Source organism: Coturnix japonica, chromosome 12, assembly GCF_054131305.1.
Source record: "Coturnix japonica strain WE chromosome 12, WE-NBRP24, whole genome shotgun sequence".
In the NCBI taxonomy this organism is placed as follows: domain Eukaryota; kingdom Metazoa; phylum Chordata; class Aves; order Galliformes; family Phasianidae; genus Coturnix; species Coturnix japonica.
In genome coordinates, this window is record NC_140674.1 from 18,848,612 (window position 1) to 18,868,084 (window position 19,473).

The window sequence follows — 19,473 nt, forward strand, 5'->3', positions numbered from 1 at the left end:
GTACCAGGTCTGAATTCTGCGATTGTTTATTTATATAAACAGGCTTTTTAATCACTATCTCTCTCTGAGCAATTTGGGTCGACCTTTTGCTGTTCCCTTCTTCTTTTAGTGCATGCTTTTAACGAGGTGTTGTCTCTTGCTTGGAAAATGTTAAATACCACATAAGCTGCATGTGATGGGAAACTTTAACCGTGTGCAGTGAAGAATCTGGCACAACATGACTTGTAGGGAGAGGGAATATCTTCCTGCAGACAAACTGAGCTAATTAGAAAACATGGTTTTACTTTTGAGAAAGGAACATGTCAGCAGGAGTTGGGGGAGGCTTGTTGCGTGTCCTTACTGTGCTCAGGTTCTCAAGCTCAGGGACTGCTGTGCACCAGCAGCCCGTGATGGCCCTGGAAAGGCAGAGTCACATCCTGGGCTGTTTTGGAATGTTTTATTTCACAGTTGCTCAATGACAAGATTAAGTTTGGGTGCAAGTTAGATCCTTGTGTTTCTGTATTTGGTACTATGGAGCTTTGTAAGTGGTACAGATGGTGGTGCCTGGTCTATCTGGCATCGGTCCGAGCAGCAGGGCTCCAGCTGTCCTTGGGGAGCCGCATAGCGAGCTTGGCCTCTGGAGGGCTGGCTCTGCTTAAAAAGGTGGTTGAAGACAGAGATGGGCTGGTACAAAAATGGAAAAATATTGCTGTTTTTTAAGGTTTCCAAAGCTTTCGGATCTGCCGCGTCGCTTTCACATATTCAGGGTTGAAGAGCTTAAATGCACGAGGCAGAGTTTTGCTGGTGTGGCTTCAAGGTTTCTGATCTCTACTTTTTCAGCACTGAAGGAATCCCTGTTTCTTGTCCCCACCTGGAGAGCACTGCCCCTTTCCAGCCTTCCCATCTTTCACCGTTTCCTTTTTTAACAAGAACCACATGGATTAAAAGTAGATAGGTTTGATCACAGCTGTTCTGCCAGTGTCAGGCCCTGCCCTTGGGCTGTGCAGCCCGGAGGATGCTTTCAGCCTAATTGCAATAATTGCACTTGTGTTTCATTTGGCAGCTGGTGATGGAGTTCTGCGGCGCGGGCTCCGTCACCGACCTCATCAAGAACACGAAGGGGAACACTTTGAAGGAGGAGTGGATTGCCTACATCTGCAGAGAGATCTTACGGGTATGTGCCCAGAGGGAGCTCAATGCCATGCGTTGGTGGAGTGTGGCACGTGGGCCTTGGGGACACGTGAAGCCGTTGGCTCTTGAGGCTCTGCTCTATGGACTTGAGCAGCTTCGGTGCCGGTAGGCATGAATGATTCATGTGCTTGTATGATGCATAATAAATAAGCACTACTTAATGCCCTTTAGCTCCGTTAGTTGCCTGGATTTTAACCCTCTTCTTTCCTTCAGCCGAAATATAATTTCCGTTAATATTAATGAGGCAAAGATTTATTTACAGTAGGTTTATGATTTCAATTAACAGAAAGGTAAGGACTAATAAAACCCGTGGAGAGAGTCTGCATGATTAAAAAACATCTTATGCTTTATTAAATCCACATGCCTCTGACTTTAATGAGGATGCTGCAGCTTTTATACCCACAAGATAAATGTTTGACTGGAATGTCTTAAAATGGGCCATGCTGAAGTTTCACATACTGGAGCGTGGCAAAGGCTTGCTTGTATTTTCTCCAAATGAGGTCAGATTATGCGATTGCAATGGTTGCCCTGACATTAAGATCTTAAGAGTTCATGAACTGAAATTTTATTAAAGACAGAAATAGCAGGCGTGGAGAAAACCATTCAAGAGTCATTCAATGAAAACGAGTCAAAATGACTGCTCCAATAGCTCTCACTGGCTGTGTCTGACGCTGTCTCTTAGGCTCCTGTTGTTGACCAGTGGTGATGCAGCACTTCTCTTGACCCTGGTGTCACCATCTGTGCCAGCACCACCAGCCTAGTGTGCAGAAGGAGCTGGAGCTGATCAGTTGTTCTTTCAGTGTCAGGAAACCACAGTTGCATGCGGGTTTATTACAAATGTATGAGCTCTGTGAGCCTCCTTCTTAAAATAGTCTCTGTCAGTGAGTCAAAACCTATCCATTGAATCATGTCCCAGGGCCACCGTCAAGTGTCACTGCTCTCATTTGGGCCGTGCAGAGTGCAAGCTCTGCTGTGCTGTGGCCATGCTTTGAGGTGGTTGGTTGAGTGACCTGCAGGCTGCAAGGGCTGCTGAGGATTTGGGGTCATAAAACACTGTTTCGGGGCATAAAAGACACCCACCTTCATGTGCTTTGTTCTTGGTTCAGAAGTCAAGGGCATGTTATAATTCTGACATGCAAGACTTGATCCTGCACTATGGAAGGATTTGTTGGGTTTTAGTGAAATTTTTGCTTTGCTTGCAGTGCACCAAGCCTCTAACTGGGTATAATGTGGCTAAAAATTGAATGCAGCAGGGCATTTCTACAGATATAATCTGTTCCACAGTGTTGTCTTAAGGTAACAAGCAAAAAATGACTAATAACTACCGACAGTGATAGTAGAAATGATATTCTTCCTCGAATATAAATGTTTAATGTGAAGTGTAAACCTAATGCAGAATTAGTTTTTAAAGTAATCAATTTTTTATTAAGCTGGCGATATAGGTGGATGTTACTTTGGAAATGCAATAATAAATGAATGAAATAAAAATGTAGGCTGCAAAAAGAAATTAATGAGCTAATAAAAAAAGCACAACAGAAAAGCTAGTTTACCTTTAGCCTTTGAGACAGGCTTTTAATTTGAGCTATATCTCTATTAGGGATATGTGGAAGTTATAATATTTGTATTTCCATGGTATCTTTTTTAATACAAGCTTTTCGGTATATTGGAGTCCCATTTATTGGACCAATATAACAAAGAGAATTGGTTTTTGTTGATGGTGGAAGTACAGAAAGGACATGCAAGCTTTCTGGTGTTTCTGCAACATAAATGGTTCCCTAAGGCAAAAAAAAAGCCCATGGGGAAAACTACATCTAGAAATACAGAGGAATTTGGGTTACTATGGGTTCTTGCAGAAACTGAAGGGCTGGTCTTAACCCCTCTAGAATTGTCAGTAGTTGTCACCTGCTATAGAGCACCCACTGCAGCACATGCAGCCAACCAGTGGGTGTTTCATTTGCTAGGTATGTCCTCCCAGCATGTAACGCAGGACAGTATTTTCAACATATAAAAAAACAAAAGTGTTCTCAAGTGCTTAACTCAACTGTGAATCTTTCATTTCTGGACCGTAATTGGTTGAGGAGGAATGCCAGAAAATAGCATGCTTTGAACTCGGATTCCTCTAACCTTTCTCTGAATTCTCTAGGGCTTGAGTCATCTACACCAGCACAAAGTAATTCACCGAGACATCAAGGGACAGAATGTATTGCTGACAGAAAATGCAGAAGTTAAACTAGGTAAGGATTGGTTAGAGCTCTTGGAAACTGCAAGGAGGCTGCCTGGAGAGAAGAAATAAAATTATTAGAGCCTGTAAATTACTTGGAGAATGGGAATGGGTCCTAAAAGCTGCTGTGTGTTTTTTCTTTGTGCTAGCCTCAAAAATATGACCTTGGGTGTTGGTCAGGTGCCATGCAATAAGCTGTTAGTGACTGATGACCAAGTCCTGCATACAAAGATCTATTTACAGTGGTGTTTCTGTGGAGAGCTGGGGTGGGCAATTCTGCCACCAGGTTGAGTGATCATGACCATTTTTCATGCCCTAGATTGAAAATTTGCCTGTCTGCTTCCGCATATATTATCAAAGCGTATTTCCCCCACAGCTGTACACATTATGTGTGTCCTGCAGCACCGTAATCCAGTCCATTTGGTATGACATAATCCAGGTTTGCAAGCTCACCTGTAAGACAGAGCTTCAATTGCATGAAACACTCTGAATTTTGTATGCAGTGATTGTCATCCTTGAGAAGACCCGTCAACCACATGAAGATATGTGGATAACAGCACATCGTCTGTGCTTTACCCTCAGTTATCCAGCACCTATCTTATTAAAGCTATATTTGTGCATTTTTAATATATGCTAGTGATGGAAGATCCCTTATGTTGGTGAGGTGAGGTGGAAGCCTTGTTTTACCACGTCTTTGCAGCAGAATCAAACCCCATCTTAACAGATGGCACCACCAGCTCGTTTGGCCTTATGCTGGTGAAGATTCCCCTCCAAGGGGAAATTCTCCAGGGCAAATCTCCAGCCGTTATGTTGTGCAAAGTGAAATTAGTGGACCATGGGGTGTTCTCTCATTGATGTGATTTCATCAGTTTTTGCTTCATTTTGCAGCTCTGTGCTTGACATTTCCCTATGGGCTTTTGTCCTTAGCCTTTGGTTCCTGAAGTCTTTTTCATTTCTGCCATTTCCAGCAAGAATTTAGGTAGAAAAATGAGGCTTCTACAAACATTTGGCAGGCTTTAATTCAGTGGAAAAAAAAAACGTAGAACAAAGGCTGCTGCTTATTCATGTTTCTAACCTCGATTCTCATTAGTATGAGGAACTGTGATTTCTTTTCATTGCCTCCTGGCAAGGAGGAAAAGGCACAGGGTTGCTTATGAAACCTGGCAATCAGATGATCAGATTCATCTTTGGTTGATGTCTCTTAATCTGTTGACCTCAGCAGAGATGAAACAGAAATGTCTCTGGCCATATTTTTCTCTCCTGACTATGCTATTAGTGTACTTCAGGGTTTTACATTCAACAGAAGAACATTGCTCGGGTTTGTGCCTGACACTTACAGTATCCTGTTGTCTTTCCTATCCATAGTGGACTTTGGTGTCAGTGCTCAGCTGGACCGAACAGTGGGCAGGAGAAATACCTTCATTGGAACGCCTTACTGGATGGCCCCTGAGGTCATTGCTTGTGATGAAAATCCTGATGCCACTTATGACTTTAAGGTACTGTGCTTTTGTATGTCATTACAGATGCCATCTTTGCAAAGCCTAGTGCAGTTACTAGTAAGGTCATCAAGGAATTAAAGCAGCCAGAGGACTCAGAGAAAAGAGTTTTCTCTATATGCTGCCTTGCTTGAAGTGAGAGTTGTGACCGTAAATATCTGAAGGGAGTGCCTGGTAGGATCTCAGATTTTGTGCCCCAGCACCTAAAACTTGAGCAAGCAGGAATTCAGTGCATTCTTGCAGCTTTGCTAATCATAGTGACAGGCAGCGTAGTCTCCTCCTGCTTTCTGGCTGTAACATTTTGAGATGTGAATTTGGGTCTGATGTGAATTTTTGCTGTGCTCATCACCTACCGAGATTTCGTGTGAAGAAGACTCTCCCCATGCTAAGAAAGGTGTCAGACTGAGGCTTCCTACCTGCTCTTCAGTTTTTCAGCGCTGAATGTTTAAATACTACCATTAAACATGCTGTGTTTCCTCCATTTATTCCACAGAGAAGTCAGGTCAGGTTTAGAAAGGGCAAAATCAGATCCTTTGGCCTGCAGGCTGGTATTCACGGGGAGATCTGAAGGTTGCCACACAAGCAGACATTCGGGCTCTGACCTACTTTTCACATGTCTGTTGCCTGTTGAAAGTTTATTTTTGGATTAGTGACAGCACAACGTTGCTACTGAGCTGTACGATGAAGAGAGGGGCATGGCACGCAGCAGGTCAGCAGGGGGTTGTGATTCCCACTGCCCCATTCAAACTGCAGTGGAGGCTGATGCTTCAGGCAAGGAAAGCTTTCCATATTTTATCACAGTCCTGCCACACTGTGAGTTTCTGGACACACGTCTGTAGGCTCGTCCCTTGGTTATTGTGCCTTGTGGATTTGTTGAATTGTCAAGAACTTGAATTTCTAACTGCAACCCCCCCTGAGATCCGCTGAGCATTTCCAGAGAGCAGAGAAAGCCCCAAAATGCAGCCTTTTGGAGGAAAAGCTGAGGGGTATAAAGCTTGCTACGCCTCTGTGCCCACTCTGAGAGGTCACTTTGCAGAGGAACGTTTTAAAAGGACTTTTCAGCCCTTTGGTGTGGGGCCGGGTAGGTGGCTGCTTTTTAACAGCAGGATGTTACAATGTAATGTAACAGCACAACAGCCCACCAATTTGCAGTGCAATTTCTGGCATCTCTGAGAATTTTTTTTTTTTAAGAGATGAAGGATTTTAAAGTAACAAAAAGATGCTTTTGTGTTTGATAGAATAACAGGATGGTTTGGGTGGGGAAGGACTTAAAGATAACTCAGCCCCAAACCCTGCCATGGGCAGAGCCACCCCACCAGCTCAAGGCCCAGGGCCCAGGGCCTTGGGAACCAGAAGATCTCAGAGCATCAGTGCTGGGGCCTCACCACTGTCTGAGCAAAGAATTCCTTCCTAATGTCTAATCTAAGCCTCCCCTCTTTTAGTTTAAAGCCATTCCCCGTTGTCCTGTCACTGCATGCCCTTATAGAATCCCTTCCCACCTTTCCTGTGACCCCTCTTCAGGCCCTGGATGGCTGCTCTATGAGGTTTTACTCTTTCCAGTAAAAAATTGGGGCACTTAATAAACCTTTGAGTGATGCACGATTCTGAGACCAGAATCCTCCTATTGTCCCTGAGGATCAAACGCTCATAGCAGGCTGGGCCCCTTTGTGTCTGCACTCAGCACTGACAGTTTTCCCTTGACTGGGGATGTGGAACAGAAGGCTGTTTGCTGCTGACACACTTACTGCACGGTGTTTGTGGAGCTCATGGTGATCTGGCAGCCACTGGGCATTAGCCCATACCCCAGGTCATGTCCCTGCACCTGATGTTCTTGCTTTGAATTGGGGGGGGGGGGGGAAATGTAAATGACAATTACTGTTTTTTAAAGGCATGCAAATCAGACGCTCAGGTTTAGCCAAGTGCCTTGAAATAGTGAATACAAAAGATGAGACTTAGAGGCTGAAAGAAAGGAATCCTCACAGGCTTAATCTATTGGACAAAAAGCTTCTAATCTCACTTCTTTCTGAGCCAGGACGAGTTGCTGTGTAATCTACGGAAGGATGCAGTAAATACCTCCTCACAAAAATAAACCACTAAAGAAGAACAGATAGAAACTCCACGTTGTTACGGTTATTTATTGTTTTTTTTCCCCAGACAGTCTTCCTTTTTTCTTTAGCTATCTTGTCAGTAAGTGCCGAATCAAAAGGAAAAACCAGCCTGCTTCCCTTCTCAAGTCAAGACAATAGAAATATGTTAGCACAGCGGCTTTTTGCTGGGTGGACTGAAAAGCTTTTCGGGCTCAAGAAGAAACAAAAAGCTGAATTTTAGATCAGTATGAAACGCGTGCTTCCCACTGAGTTTTCTGCTTTCTCTCAGAGACTTAGAGAGGTGATAATCCTTCCCTGTGTTGCTCCAGTTTTAAGATCGCTTGGTATGTTGCATATAATACTGGGCACCTCAATATGGAAAGACACACTAGGAATTTGGAAGGAGTTCAGGCAACCAAAAGGAAGGGGTCATGCATACTGAATCATGTGGAAAGACTGAGATAATTAAGTACGCAGCATAAATCCCAGCTGAGCAGAGGCAAAGAATGGATGTGGCTGTCCTGAGAAAGTGTTGCAAATGAGATTGGAGGAAGAATTTTTAGGCAGGTACAAAGAAGTGTAGCAGGGACTAACGGGACAGTGTTTGTTAAGGGGAAACTTGGGTTAAAAGGAAAGAAAACGGCCTTGAAACTGTGAAATGGAGTTTGTCTTTCCTAGAGGGTGTGTGTGAGAAGGTGCTGCAGTCCCCAGGGGTTCCTGCCCTGCAGCTCTTGGTGCTCTGAGCTGGGAAGAACAACCTTTCTCCAGTGTAACAATTAGTAGCATTAGAGGCTCAGGGCTGCTTGGGAAGGACAGCATTTGAAATGGAGCACAGACTGAGGAGTGACTGCAGGGCCATGGAGGAAAGCAGGGCACAGGGAGAGCAGCATGTGGGAACTGGAGATCATAGAGGGAGAATGGGAGGCAGAGTCCATCCCCTCTGTTCTGAGATGTACCTGTGCACAGCTCATACTCGTTTTTCTGTGTCACTGGAGCTCAGCCAGTCTTTGAGTTCTCTTTAATGTACTCACAGCTTCCAGCTTGCATTTGCATCTGTGTGTGCGGGGCTTGTTTGGCTTCCTTGTGGGGCTACAGATTCTGCCCTGGCCATGGCTGTGTCCCATCCCAGCAGGTCTTGTTCTGGAGCTGCCAAGACCTTGCACCACCCTTCAACATAGGCCAGACCACGAATTCAGCCTCACAGCTCCTGCGCTGAGCTCCCAGAGAAGCCTGGAGTCGCTGCTCATTGTAGGGAGCTGGGAAGCCCTGGTTGATGAGGTGATGTCTAGGGACAAAGCCATCTCCACCAGACCTGCTGGAAGAGTGGCTTCATCCCTGAGGTCCATGGCAGAGTGGAGAGAGAGGAAGGAGCAAGCTCTTGGCTTTGCTTTAGCAGCGTGCCTGTGCCAGCTGGCACCTTCCCCTCCGCCAGGCCTGGAGATGCGTTAGGGAATGTGCTTCAAATGAAGGCACCAAAATTAGTCTGGGTTCTGTTCCCAGTGCGTTGGGTGCAAAGATATGAATCATTAGGCAGTCCTATACATGATGTCCCAATCATGAATTAGCCACCTTCTGCCAAAAGAAAGCCGACACAAGTTGCAGCAGTGCCATTAAGGAAAGTTCTCGTTTCCTCCTGCCTGAGCACACGGTGTCTTTTCCTCCTTTCTGTAAGAGCTGAGCCATCCTCTGGGGCTCATTACCGAACAGAGAGGTGTAGCCAGGGCTCACGTGGGATTTCTTTGTGGTGTGGATTGGTGAGGAGTGGAGCCTCACGGGCAGGGAGCTGGGGCTATAAATATCCCTCATTGCAAGTGAGAAAATTGAAGGAAAAATGATACAAGCAAGAAATCAAAGGAGCTTTCTGAATAGGTGCACTTTCAGTGCACTAATCATTCAGGAGACTGAAACAACCATGTGGGCTGAGGAAGGACTGGGAACACAGTAAATGAGGGTACCCATTTCTCCTCCCACTAGCGAAACGCTGCTTTTCATGCTTCTAGCTAATGAGCAGTGCATGATTCAAAAGAGTCCTGAGGTATCTTGAGATACTTCATGTTTTTAATCTATCCCAGACAGGCTTTGTTCTCAGGAGCTGCAACAAATCCGTTTGTGCATCATCCAACTCGAAGCAGGGAGCTTGCAGCCCCATTACCAGGGTGCAGATGGCTGCTGTGGGCTACCTACAGCCCCAGGGTTGGCACATAGCTGCTTGCATCCTGTGATGCGGAATCAAAGCTGCACCACTGTGCTGTGTCCTTGGAGCTGGATAGCCAGGTCACAGGGCATGAAATTTCAGCTCTGCCAAAAGGCTCAGGAAAACACCTGGAGTTTGTGTAGGAGGTGTTGCCTCTGTCCTGCCCCTCACTGCTTCCCTCTTCATGGAACAGGGAGGTGGTGTGTTGCTGGATCACTGGGGCTTTAAGGGGTTTGCTCATTGGGATGCCACAGCCACAGGGGTGTGCTAGGACCTTTGGGATGCCAGCATCTCTCCACTATGGCTACTGGGAACTGTGCCCAGTGAGATGTCTGCAGGGGTTGGCCATGTCCCACACCTGTATGAGTGTGACATCCACCAAAAACTCTGCATTAAAGCTTGTGATAAACAGCAAGTCTGGGAGCCCAATGTCAAGCCTTTAAATATGAGAAGAGCATAGAAGATGATTGCCTGTGCTGCAGGTTTAGGGCCTGGCAGAGAAAGCAGAGGCCCAGCTCATGGGGTTGAGCCCTGGTGTTCCCTTTGTGCCCACTGTTGTGACAGTGCTCCACTGCATCACACATTTCCATCTGCTTTTTTTTTACAGAGCGACTTGTGGTCTCTGGGGATAACAGCCATCGAGATGGCAGAAGGCGCTCCCCGTAAGTAGATGCGTGGCTCTGCTTTATTCAGTGCTGGTGGTGACTTGCTAGGATTTGCTGAGTCTCAGCAGGCACAGGGATCTGTGAAGGAAAGTCCGAGCAAAGGTTTCACTGAGCAACCTGGGCTGGGTTTGGTGCAGTTTGCAGGGACCAAGATGTGGTGGGAAAAAGCTGCCAGGTTGACATGGCTTAGGGAATAGGAGCAGCAAAGTCACAAAAAACCCTGGTGCTGCACATGCTGCATGGAACCTGCCAGTCTGGTGGCATCAGAGGGAGTCTGGGTGTGTGTGTGTAGGCTCTCCATGAGACATCATGCTGTGCTTAATGCCTTTTCTTGCTCTTTTCAGCTCTCTGTGACATGCACCCCATGAGAGCCCTCTTCCTCATCCCCCGCAACCCGGCCCCGAGGTTGAAATCCAAGAAGTGGTGAGTCTCTCCACCTTCAGTGGTTGTAAAACCGGAGCACATTTGGGCCTGGATCTCCTGTGGAGAGGCATTTTGGTCTGCACAGAGCATGGGCTTGGGATGAAGAGGGAGGAAGGGGAGAGGCAGGGAGGGAAATACCTTTCACATTGCCCTTTCCCAACATCGAGTTGGCCTTTCCAAGGTGCTTTGTACAGCTGAAAGCTGCTGACACTTCACTTGGCTCCCCTTTCTTTCCACTGAGGTTCCATTTTCAAATGGAAACATGTACCCAGGCCAAAAGAAAGGATAGTTTATCTCGAAGGGGTAGGAATGCAGAGATTTGTACTTAGTTTGGGCTTTATTTTAAAATTTTTGGGGAAAAAGTATATCACAGTTTTGGAAGAGGAAAAAGGGAAAAAAAAAGGGGGGGGGGATATGCCAATGAAAACCCGTAGGAAAAATACTTCTGAAGCCCAGCAGATGTTGTTTTGTTACTGTATGTTCTGTACCAATGGAGCTGGAGTCCTTTAAAACACTTGTCTATGGTTTGCCTGCCTCAGGTTCAGCCCTGGTTTTGCTGGGAGAGATCTGCCAGGCATTAGAGAAACAGCATGGTCTCAGATAGGCTGAGTGCATGGTGGAAACTGTGCTTTATTCCTTGAAATGATGCATATTATCTTTTTGAAAACACATACACAAACAAAAAGGGAGCAGAGTAATTGGGAGGCACTGAAAACAGTCGATGCCAAAGCAGCAGGAAAGCTACTGGGAGGGGAGAGGAATGAGCCCCAGAGTCCCAGGCTTTAGCAGAAAGTGTCTTCATTTTGTCAGCTGAGTCCTCAGATGTTCCAGTCCCAAACCAGGACATGGACCTTTCCCTGCCAGCTTTGCCAGAGAGCATGGAAGGTTTTTTTTTTAGGATGCCATTTGTCAGAGGGCTGAGAAAACAGTTCAGACACTTGTTTTCTGCCAGATCACCGGTCTCCTACTTCATTATCCTCACTGCTGCAGCGCAGAATAGATTGTGAGACTTCAGAGGGCTTTTTTTTTTCCCCATACAAATATGCTGTTTATTCAGCAAAGGTTCTCAGTCTCCATACCGAGGGGAAGGCAGCTGACAGAAGCAGGCTTTGAGCAGAGTACCTTGCCCATCTCCTTAAGGTAAAAACTGCTCTGGGGTGGAGTTTAATTTTTCCCCTTGCTCAGATAAGAGTCTGACATACTTAGATGTGTTCTGCACCAGCCACAGTATTGCTTGACACCATCTTCCCCAGGTATGGCAGGAGATCTACATGTCCTTGGCTTTGCTCCTCTCTTTGGTTGCACAGCCTGAGTGCTTGGCTGTATCTACATCAGTGTGTGCTCCAAACCACCCTATGTCCAGGTGGGTTCAGTCAGGGCCCATTGGCACCCAAATCCCTTTGGTTTTAAACACTGGTGATGGTATCTGCCTAAGTTCATTCCTGGAGCACTGTGCTGAGGCTGTGCTCTGCCTCCTCTTTCATGGCAGTAAGAAGCTCCAAAGGATCCAGACTACACTCCAAACCATTAAGAGTCCACCAATTCCTTAAGAACGAGTGTTTTTGAGTGTTTCTAATGGAACTCCAGGCAGATCTGCTGCCTCTGACTCATTTCTCAGCTGGAAGTATTGGATGTGTTGGTCTGCAAGACCCAGGAGAAGCTGAGATGTTCAACCAGGCTCTCACAGTGGCTCTATTTATTGTTCTTTATTGCTTGGTCAGGTCTTCTATTGCATGCTAGATCATTGAACTCACTTCTGAAACAATGCTGTGGTCCTGTGAAGTTACAGATTCTTTGGTATCCTTTTCTCTTCCAATTAAATCAAGCCAGCAATGGTGCTTTGTTTTCTTCCTGCATTTCACAGGTGAAATCCACTTGAACTTTAGTGATGTCATTATTGTAAACACTTCCTATCCCTGCCTTATAAAAAATGACTGGATCTCTTTGTTAATGAAGTGGTATTTGCACTGTGATAGCACTTTTCATCTAAGCGGCTGGGAAGCCTTTGCAAACATTTATTTAAGCTTTGCAAAGCCCAGGAGCTGAGGGAACAGCAATGCATGTGGCTATGGAGATGGACTAAGCTGGGGTAACAGCAGTGCATGTGGCTATGGAGATGGGCTGACCTGCACCAGGTTGGTGCTGAGAAGTAGTAAAGGTGTCACCCAGGATCAGAGCTAGTTAGAATCCTGCTGTCTGCTGCCTTTTTGGAAAGGAGAGCCAAATGCCTGCAGGCTCCTGGGGCATTTAAAGCAATGCTGAGCGGCATCTACCTGGTGCTGCAAGTGCTTTATCTGCTGGGTTGGGGAAGGACACATCTCTGCATCTGTCTTTGCAACCTGAGGATGCACAGGGCAGGCTTCGGTTTCCAGCAGCCCTTGTTTGGGTACACGCAGTTTACAGTTCTTGCTGCAATTGGAAGTTTGTGACAGCAGCTTGGTGAGGTATGTGGTTGTGCCTTGGCTTAGCCAGGGCCAGGCTGGGCACAGACCCATGTCCTGCATCTCACTGCAGATACTGCATTGGAGCCTGAGGAGGTGGACAAACTCCATTGTGTGCTGAAGGAAAAAAATCATAAACTACTTCAGCTCAACCCTGTTTGTGTTTGGATTGTGCACCTGCAGGTGAACTGTCTACAGGTTCAGACCCACAGAGGAGAATGAGGCTTCAAAGGTGCAGTTTTTAGAGCATCACATGGTTTGGCCCTTCTGGAATACACAGAGATGCAGGGTTCCTTGAGGCAAGGTGGAGGACGAAGATTTGCTCATTAATAAAGCTGGAGGGAGGATTTAATTGGATCCAGTAGTGTATTTTATTTTTGCATCTCAATTTGTATGGATTAGCACTTAAAAGATAAATCACTTCTAGTCTGACAGCTTAAAAGTAAAATCCCCAAAAGCTTATTGTTTTACTTCTCAATGCATTTCTGTAGTATCTGTTGGCTTCTGTCATTAATTTACACTCATTTTCCTATTTGCTAAAGCAACATACAGCATGGTGGCCTGTCAACATCTTTCTTCCTTGTAAATCCCTGTTCTCCTGGGTTTATTATGTGGTGAAATTAATTCCAGCAAAACTTCTGATATGCAAAACTTGAGACTAGGAAGGGTTTGTTTATTAGAGATTTAGCTGAAATTGTTTCAGCTGAGGTTGAAGTTAACTATTTGCTGGTGAGGAGAGGTAGGGCTCTGCCACCTGCAGCTGTGGTCCTGCCTTAGAGCATTCCTCGTTCACCTGGGGCTGTGAAGCAGGGACATGGGGTCTAATTCATTAAGGGATTGCATTTGTATCTGTAGGCGTGGTCTCTTATTCTTACCTGCAAAGTCAAAGGGAAGGATGGAAGAATGTTTCCTTGCATTTTGTTAGTTGCCATTGGTGCCATTTGGCTTTGCTGATGCCCCATTACAGTGCTGGTTCCCACCTTTCTCCAGACTCAGTAGGGTGGTATGTTTCCCTAATAGCACCTGAAATGCAACATGGACAGGAGCACGCATAGGAAAACTAAGAGAAGACAGAGTGACAGAGATCACATCTGATGGTGCTGCTTTGAGCCCATGCTGGGTATCAATAAGGAAGTTGCATGAATCCTCCCAGAAAGCTGGATTTGAACAAGAACTGGGGAGCATCCAAGCAGTATTCTCAAATACCCACGAATTTCTCACTTCCTGATACAAGAATCAGTGTGGTTAACTGTTTGCTTTTGTTCTCCTGTGCTTTCCAGGTCTAAAAAGTTTCAGTCTTTCATTGAGAGCTGCCTGGTGAAGAACCACAGCCAGAGACCGACGACAGAGCAGCTGATGAAGCACCCCTTCATCAGAGACCAGCCCAATGAGCGGCAGGTCCGCATCCAGCTCAAGGACCACATTGACAGGACGAAGAAGAAGCGAGGAGAAAAAGGTTAGTGAGAATGCTGTGCTATGGGCACTCCCTGAGCTTTGCCATGTGTTTGGAGATCCCTCAGACTGAGGTGTGCCTGGGTAGGAGAAGAGCATAAAGGACTGGGTTGCTTGCAGTCTTGGTCTCAGGTTTCCATCACTCAGATGTCATGCAGGTTGAGTTCAGTAGGTGTGCTCCGTTTTTGTATGCCCTTGTCATGGTTTAAAACACTTCACAGAATCACAGAATGACCCGGGTTGGAAGGGACCTCAAGGATCATGAAGTTCCAACCCCCCTGCCTGGCAGGGCCACCAAATTACTAGATCAGGTTGCCCAGGGCCAATTACACTCAATTACTAGATCAGGTTGCCCAGGGCCCCATCCAACCTGGCCTTGAACACCTCCAAGGACTTCATTTGATTTGGTTCCTCTTGGTCGTCACTGAAGTTGAAATGAGAATAAATACCCATAACAAAGCGATTGGTGTTCATACAGAGGCAGCAAGTAATTGTCATTAGAGCTGATCAATGTTTTTAAGTCCTTAATTTTTTTCCTGATGAAAAATAGTGTCTTTTTGTCCAGGTGGTAATTTCCACATGGAACATTTAAGCTTTGATTCATAAAAATGTGTGTTTAAAACGCACCTGTGCATATATACGTTCAAGCGGGCGAGAGGGAGAAGCTGCCAAGCTGCATTTTTTCCCCAGCTCACGTATTTTAAGCCTGTTGATCTCCATGACATTTCTGCAGCACCAGTGATGAGCAGAGCTGTGCAAACGAACATCCAGATAAGACCCTTGCCCAAAGCAATTCCACTGACTAGGAGTAACCTATTAAACTGGATGTTTGCAATGAACTCTCTGGGCCCTATCAAAGTGCTCTGAAAGGAAGATCAGATAGCTGAAAAACTTGTTAAAGTACTTCATTGCTCGTGAGCTGAATTTGAATGTGAAAGCTTGTTTGTAGAGTTCAGCAAATTAATACATATCGCTATTTCTTTTCTTATTGGTAGCAGTATTAATTTTTCATGAGTACCTTCCAGCCCTTTGTAATAGATTTCACTGTAATCAAAACAATAAAGCTGGATCCTAGTGAAGTATTAAATGTGTTTAGTCTTGCAAATGAAGGTTGTACCCTAGAGATGGAGAGTAATTGGATAAATGCAAGCCTTTCTTTTTACTATCTTTCCCTTCATCTGGTAAAGCCAGTGTCCCAGTAGAAATTACAGTATGCAGCAGAACTTTGCAATTGGGTTGTTATGTAGATATCTCCATTGCCTGGAAAATGTATGGATTTGCATAGGAAGATCATGCTTTTAGGAAGAAAGACATTACCTTCAGAGCAGTGGTTAAATCCCACCTTCCAGTGCCTGTGGTTTCAAAAGCTTTTGGCGTGTCTCACTTTATGGTTATTCTTCACCCTTACGTGGTGTATCTTTGGTTGCTGGAGGCTTGTATCTGCTGAAGCCAGGACTGCAGCCTTCTCCTCAGGCGTGTCGTGTGTGCCAGGACCAGCAGTCAGGGACACCACTGCTGATTTTATGGCCTTGCAGACCTCCCATAACATCAGAAAATGGACAGAAACAATGCTGGGTATTCTTTTTTATGGCAGAAAAAAAGGAGCGTTCTGTTCTCCTCTCAGAGCTCAGGGGTTTTTAACCATCAGGAAAACAAATGAGTCCAGTAAAGGGCACTGATAAGCAATTATGTTCCTAGATGAGACAGAGTACGAGTACAGTGGAAGTGAGGAGGAGGAGGAAGAAAATGACTCTGGAGAGCCCAGGTAAAAATCAACCTTTCATATCTACCCTTGTGTCTCTTTAACTCTGTATGAAATTAACTTGGATTGTAGGCTTGTAATAAACTGGAAGAAGGACAATTTGCTCTCTGAGTCCTGTTCCCTGGTAGGATGAAGTGTATTCCCAGTGTTAGATGGTGAGTGGGCATTAAACTGATGCTACAGATCCCCTTAGCTGAAAGGCTGGGAAGACCCAGCTGTCTCATTTTCTGTGGGCTTGGCAGTGCAGCCTGGTATGGGAACATGGCAAGTCCTTGTTAGACGGCCCTGCTCAGTGCAATTAGTGCAAAATCCTTTGTGATACACAACTGCTGTGCTCACACGAACTATGCTATGAGGAAATGCTCGTATAGGTATTTAGATGTGGAAGGATGTATGAGCTGTTATTAAGATTCTTGCAGATGTGGTTCCTTTTATCCACGCTCCCTATTTCCATGTAACTTTTCACCATGAAACTTTCCAGCATTGCTTCAAGCACAATAGGGCTGGAACTTTCTTTGATGACATTTTTCAGTCTCATTGTAATTAGTATCAGATTATTCCATTATTTCCCTGAGATAATGTAGCATTTTAATAGCTGGCAATGATTCATGCTAAATGTGCTTTGTGAACAGCTAAATATAGTGCCTACCACTGCAGCACGAGGGACTTTGGTTAGAAACTTTACTGTAAAGGAATCCTTTAGCAAATAAATGTTGGTGAGCTGTGGTCTGGGCCAAGATGTATGATCAAGCAATGTCTTGTCTGCTTCAGGGTTTCTGTTTAAGAAGAAAACAAAGTTATTTAGGAAAAAATAAGGGATGGTGTGGAGAGATGGTGTGAAACTCATGTTCTGCTTGGCACTGCCCTGCCCCAGTGCTTGAGACCCAGCCCTTCTTTCCATCCCTGCTATCCAAGCATGCTTGGATGCTTTAGTGCAGTGAGGCGCGCAGCCATAAGACAAGAGGCTTAAGGATGTGCGTGGGACCTTCTGTGGTGCTTTTCTCCTGTACAGCTCCATCCTGAACCTGCCTGGTGAGTCCACATTGCGTCGGGACTTCCTGCGGCTGCAGCTGGCCAACAAGGAGCGCTCGGAGGCCCTGCGCCGGCAGCAGCTGGAGCAGCAGCAGCGAGAGAATGAGGAGCACAAGCGGCAGCTGCTGGCTGAGAGGCAGAAGCGGATCGAGGAGCAGAAGGAACAGAGACGAAGGCTGGAGGAGGTAACTGGCTGGAGTGGAGCCGGACTGGGGCTCTGGGAGCTGAGCAGCAGAGTGTCTGCTAACAGGTCATACTCTGCATGCTCCGTGATCGTGTCCTGACCTCTTTTGCTGGTAAACCCAGATGTTTTGTTATGCTGAACAAAGCCCCTGTTCACACATGCTGCATGTAGGTTGTACCAACCTACGGGTGCTCTCCTTACCATATGTAAGTGTTGCCAACCCTTGTGGAGGTCATAGAGCTTGTTCATTGTAAATAAACCCCTTCACCACCAACCTGAAAGGGTCCCTGGCTCTGCTGAGCACCGTTAGTCCAGAGCTGGTGTGACAGCTGTTTTTCAGTCCAGGTGGCCAAAACTCCTGTCAGGCCAGATGTCTGTCGTGTTCGTTATCCTTATTTGTTGCTGTGGATTATGGTGCTCGTGAAGAAGCTGAAAAACTCAATTTGCCCTTTCTCCAGATCCATGCACCACTTATGTCCTATTTAATCTCTTATTTCAACGTTGGTCCTTTCAGCCCTGCCAATTACAATTTCTCTTATGGGGGAGGAGCAGATGCCTGCCTGACTTGTGCAACAATCCATATGTGCCCCGAAGCATAAGATTTCATTACCCTTGTCTTAACGTACCAGCTACAAATACGGCCAGTCATGAAATTATCCACCCCATTTAAAATCTAGCTGCAGTGTTTGACTGGGTGGCTGCGGTGTCGGTGAGTGGCACCCGACCCTGGAAGGAAGTGCTTGCTTTGGGGTTAGCTCACAGTTAATGATTGAAGAAGTTCAAGAAAGAATAAGGGGATTTCTTCTGCTCTTAGGCTTCTAATGTGGTTTTGCGCATAGAAACCCACTGACTCACTCTGAGCTCATCCCAAGTCTCTCTGAAGGGTTCATGCATTAAGGGTAATTAAGTTAGCTTTATGAAGAGGTCACCGATAGGTCTGAAAGACATCTTGCAGTAAATGGGCAATCAGAGCACCCACACCCTTAATTTGACTGAGCCACAGCATCTTTTATGTTTAACTTGGGTCTCCCTAGGCTGGGTTGAGTGGGATGAGTAATGCCCCGGGTCAGGAGCTTAGCTGTGAAAGAATTCCATCAGCTGGCTGTTCACCATATATGAGGCTGTCTGTTGAGGTGGCCCCAATGGTTCTGAGCTCTTTTCTGCCTGGTAAATGTGTAAGTCTGTCATGTTGTCAGCACGAGAGGGCCTTGGAGAGAGGACAAGGTTTGCGCATGCACACACACCCTGAAATCCCCTGCGCCAATACATGTTTATTTAGGGGCTATCATAAGGGAATCATGGCTTTGCCATTGTCAGAACGTGCTTGCTGCAAGCAGTACAGAAGTGGAACAATACCAGGATAAAAGCAGACAGCAGATTAGCTGAAATCCTGTAATGAATACAATACTTGCCGCTGTATTAATATGTTCTCTGCACATAGAAGAAAATTGCTCTCTCTCTTTGCCTGTGCTCCTCGGGCAGGTTTTGATAGAGGACTAATCCCCTCACTAAGCTGTCAGCTCAGCCCTGGACTGTTGAGGCACAGCTCAGCCCAGCTCTGTCCTTACCCCCATGTCATTAAAAGCTAATGCCACCATGGCTAGTATTTAAAATCAATGCCTCTGTTACCAGTCACTGGAACAGCCCCCCTGGGCTCTTCACCCATTACCTCCTTTCCAGCTGCTTTACAGTGTTCAGATCTAAATTGAAAGGCAGATGCCTGCTGGAGCAAAGCAGGCCACAAGAGAAAAGGCTTTTTTTGTGCTCCTGCTGTGTCAGAGAACTGGTAAGGACAGTGGGATGGTAACTGAAAGGCATCCTCTGACCAGCACAGAGCCACAGGGGGATCAGCCCATGGGCTCTGTTGGGATTAAGACAGAACAGAGAGCTGCATCCTGGCAGCTGCCATGTCCCCTCTACCAACAGCAGCACTCATGTTCTGGGGACTGAGCATGCTTCATGCCATGCAGTGGGGTTTCAGATACCCCTACGTTACCTGCTTTCCCCAGGAAACCCTTCTGAGGTGTACTGACATCTGTGGCTGCCCACTTTCTTTGTGTAGTGGTGTGTATCCTCCATAGGTTTCTTCAGGCAGAAGCAGAGATTAGCACACAAAGTTTCATTGCTCCTGCCCCTAATTCTAGAACAGTCAGTGATTGATGTAGTTTGGTCCTTATGTTCTCCCCAGATATTTTGGGGTGGCATGTGCCTGATGGCCACACAGAGGCCTGCAGACAGCGGCTGTCACAGCTGTGCCAAGCTCAATATTGAGGTCAGTGCCTGAGGCACCCTGTGCTCCATCCCCCTGCTGCTGTTCTGCTCCAGACAGCAGCCCTACAGACCCAT

General features: G+C 46.1%; 1 protein-coding gene across 13 annotated transcripts in view; it reads left to right on the plus strand.

The window, feature by feature from the left end:
- Window positions 1–19,473, plus strand: part of TNIK (TRAF2 and NCK interacting kinase) — a 122,886-nt gene that overhangs the window by 65,044 nt on the left and 38,369 nt on the right. For all 13 annotated transcript variants that reach the window (XM_085513294.1, XM_085513298.1, XM_085513295.1 and 10 more), the window contains exons 5-12: window positions 1,043–1,153; window positions 3,314–3,404; window positions 4,757–4,887; window positions 9,776–9,830; window positions 10,178–10,256; window positions 13,978–14,153; window positions 15,848–15,914; window positions 16,924–17,128. In XM_085513294.1, the coding sequence (XP_085369420.1) occupies window positions 1,043–1,153; window positions 3,314–3,404; window positions 4,757–4,887; window positions 9,776–9,830; window positions 10,178–10,256; window positions 13,978–14,153; window positions 15,848–15,914; window positions 16,924–17,128 (915 nt within the window). The remainder of the gene's footprint in view (window positions 1–1,042; window positions 1,154–3,313; window positions 3,405–4,756; window positions 4,888–9,775; window positions 9,831–10,177; window positions 10,257–13,977; window positions 14,154–15,847; window positions 15,915–16,923; window positions 17,129–19,473) is intronic.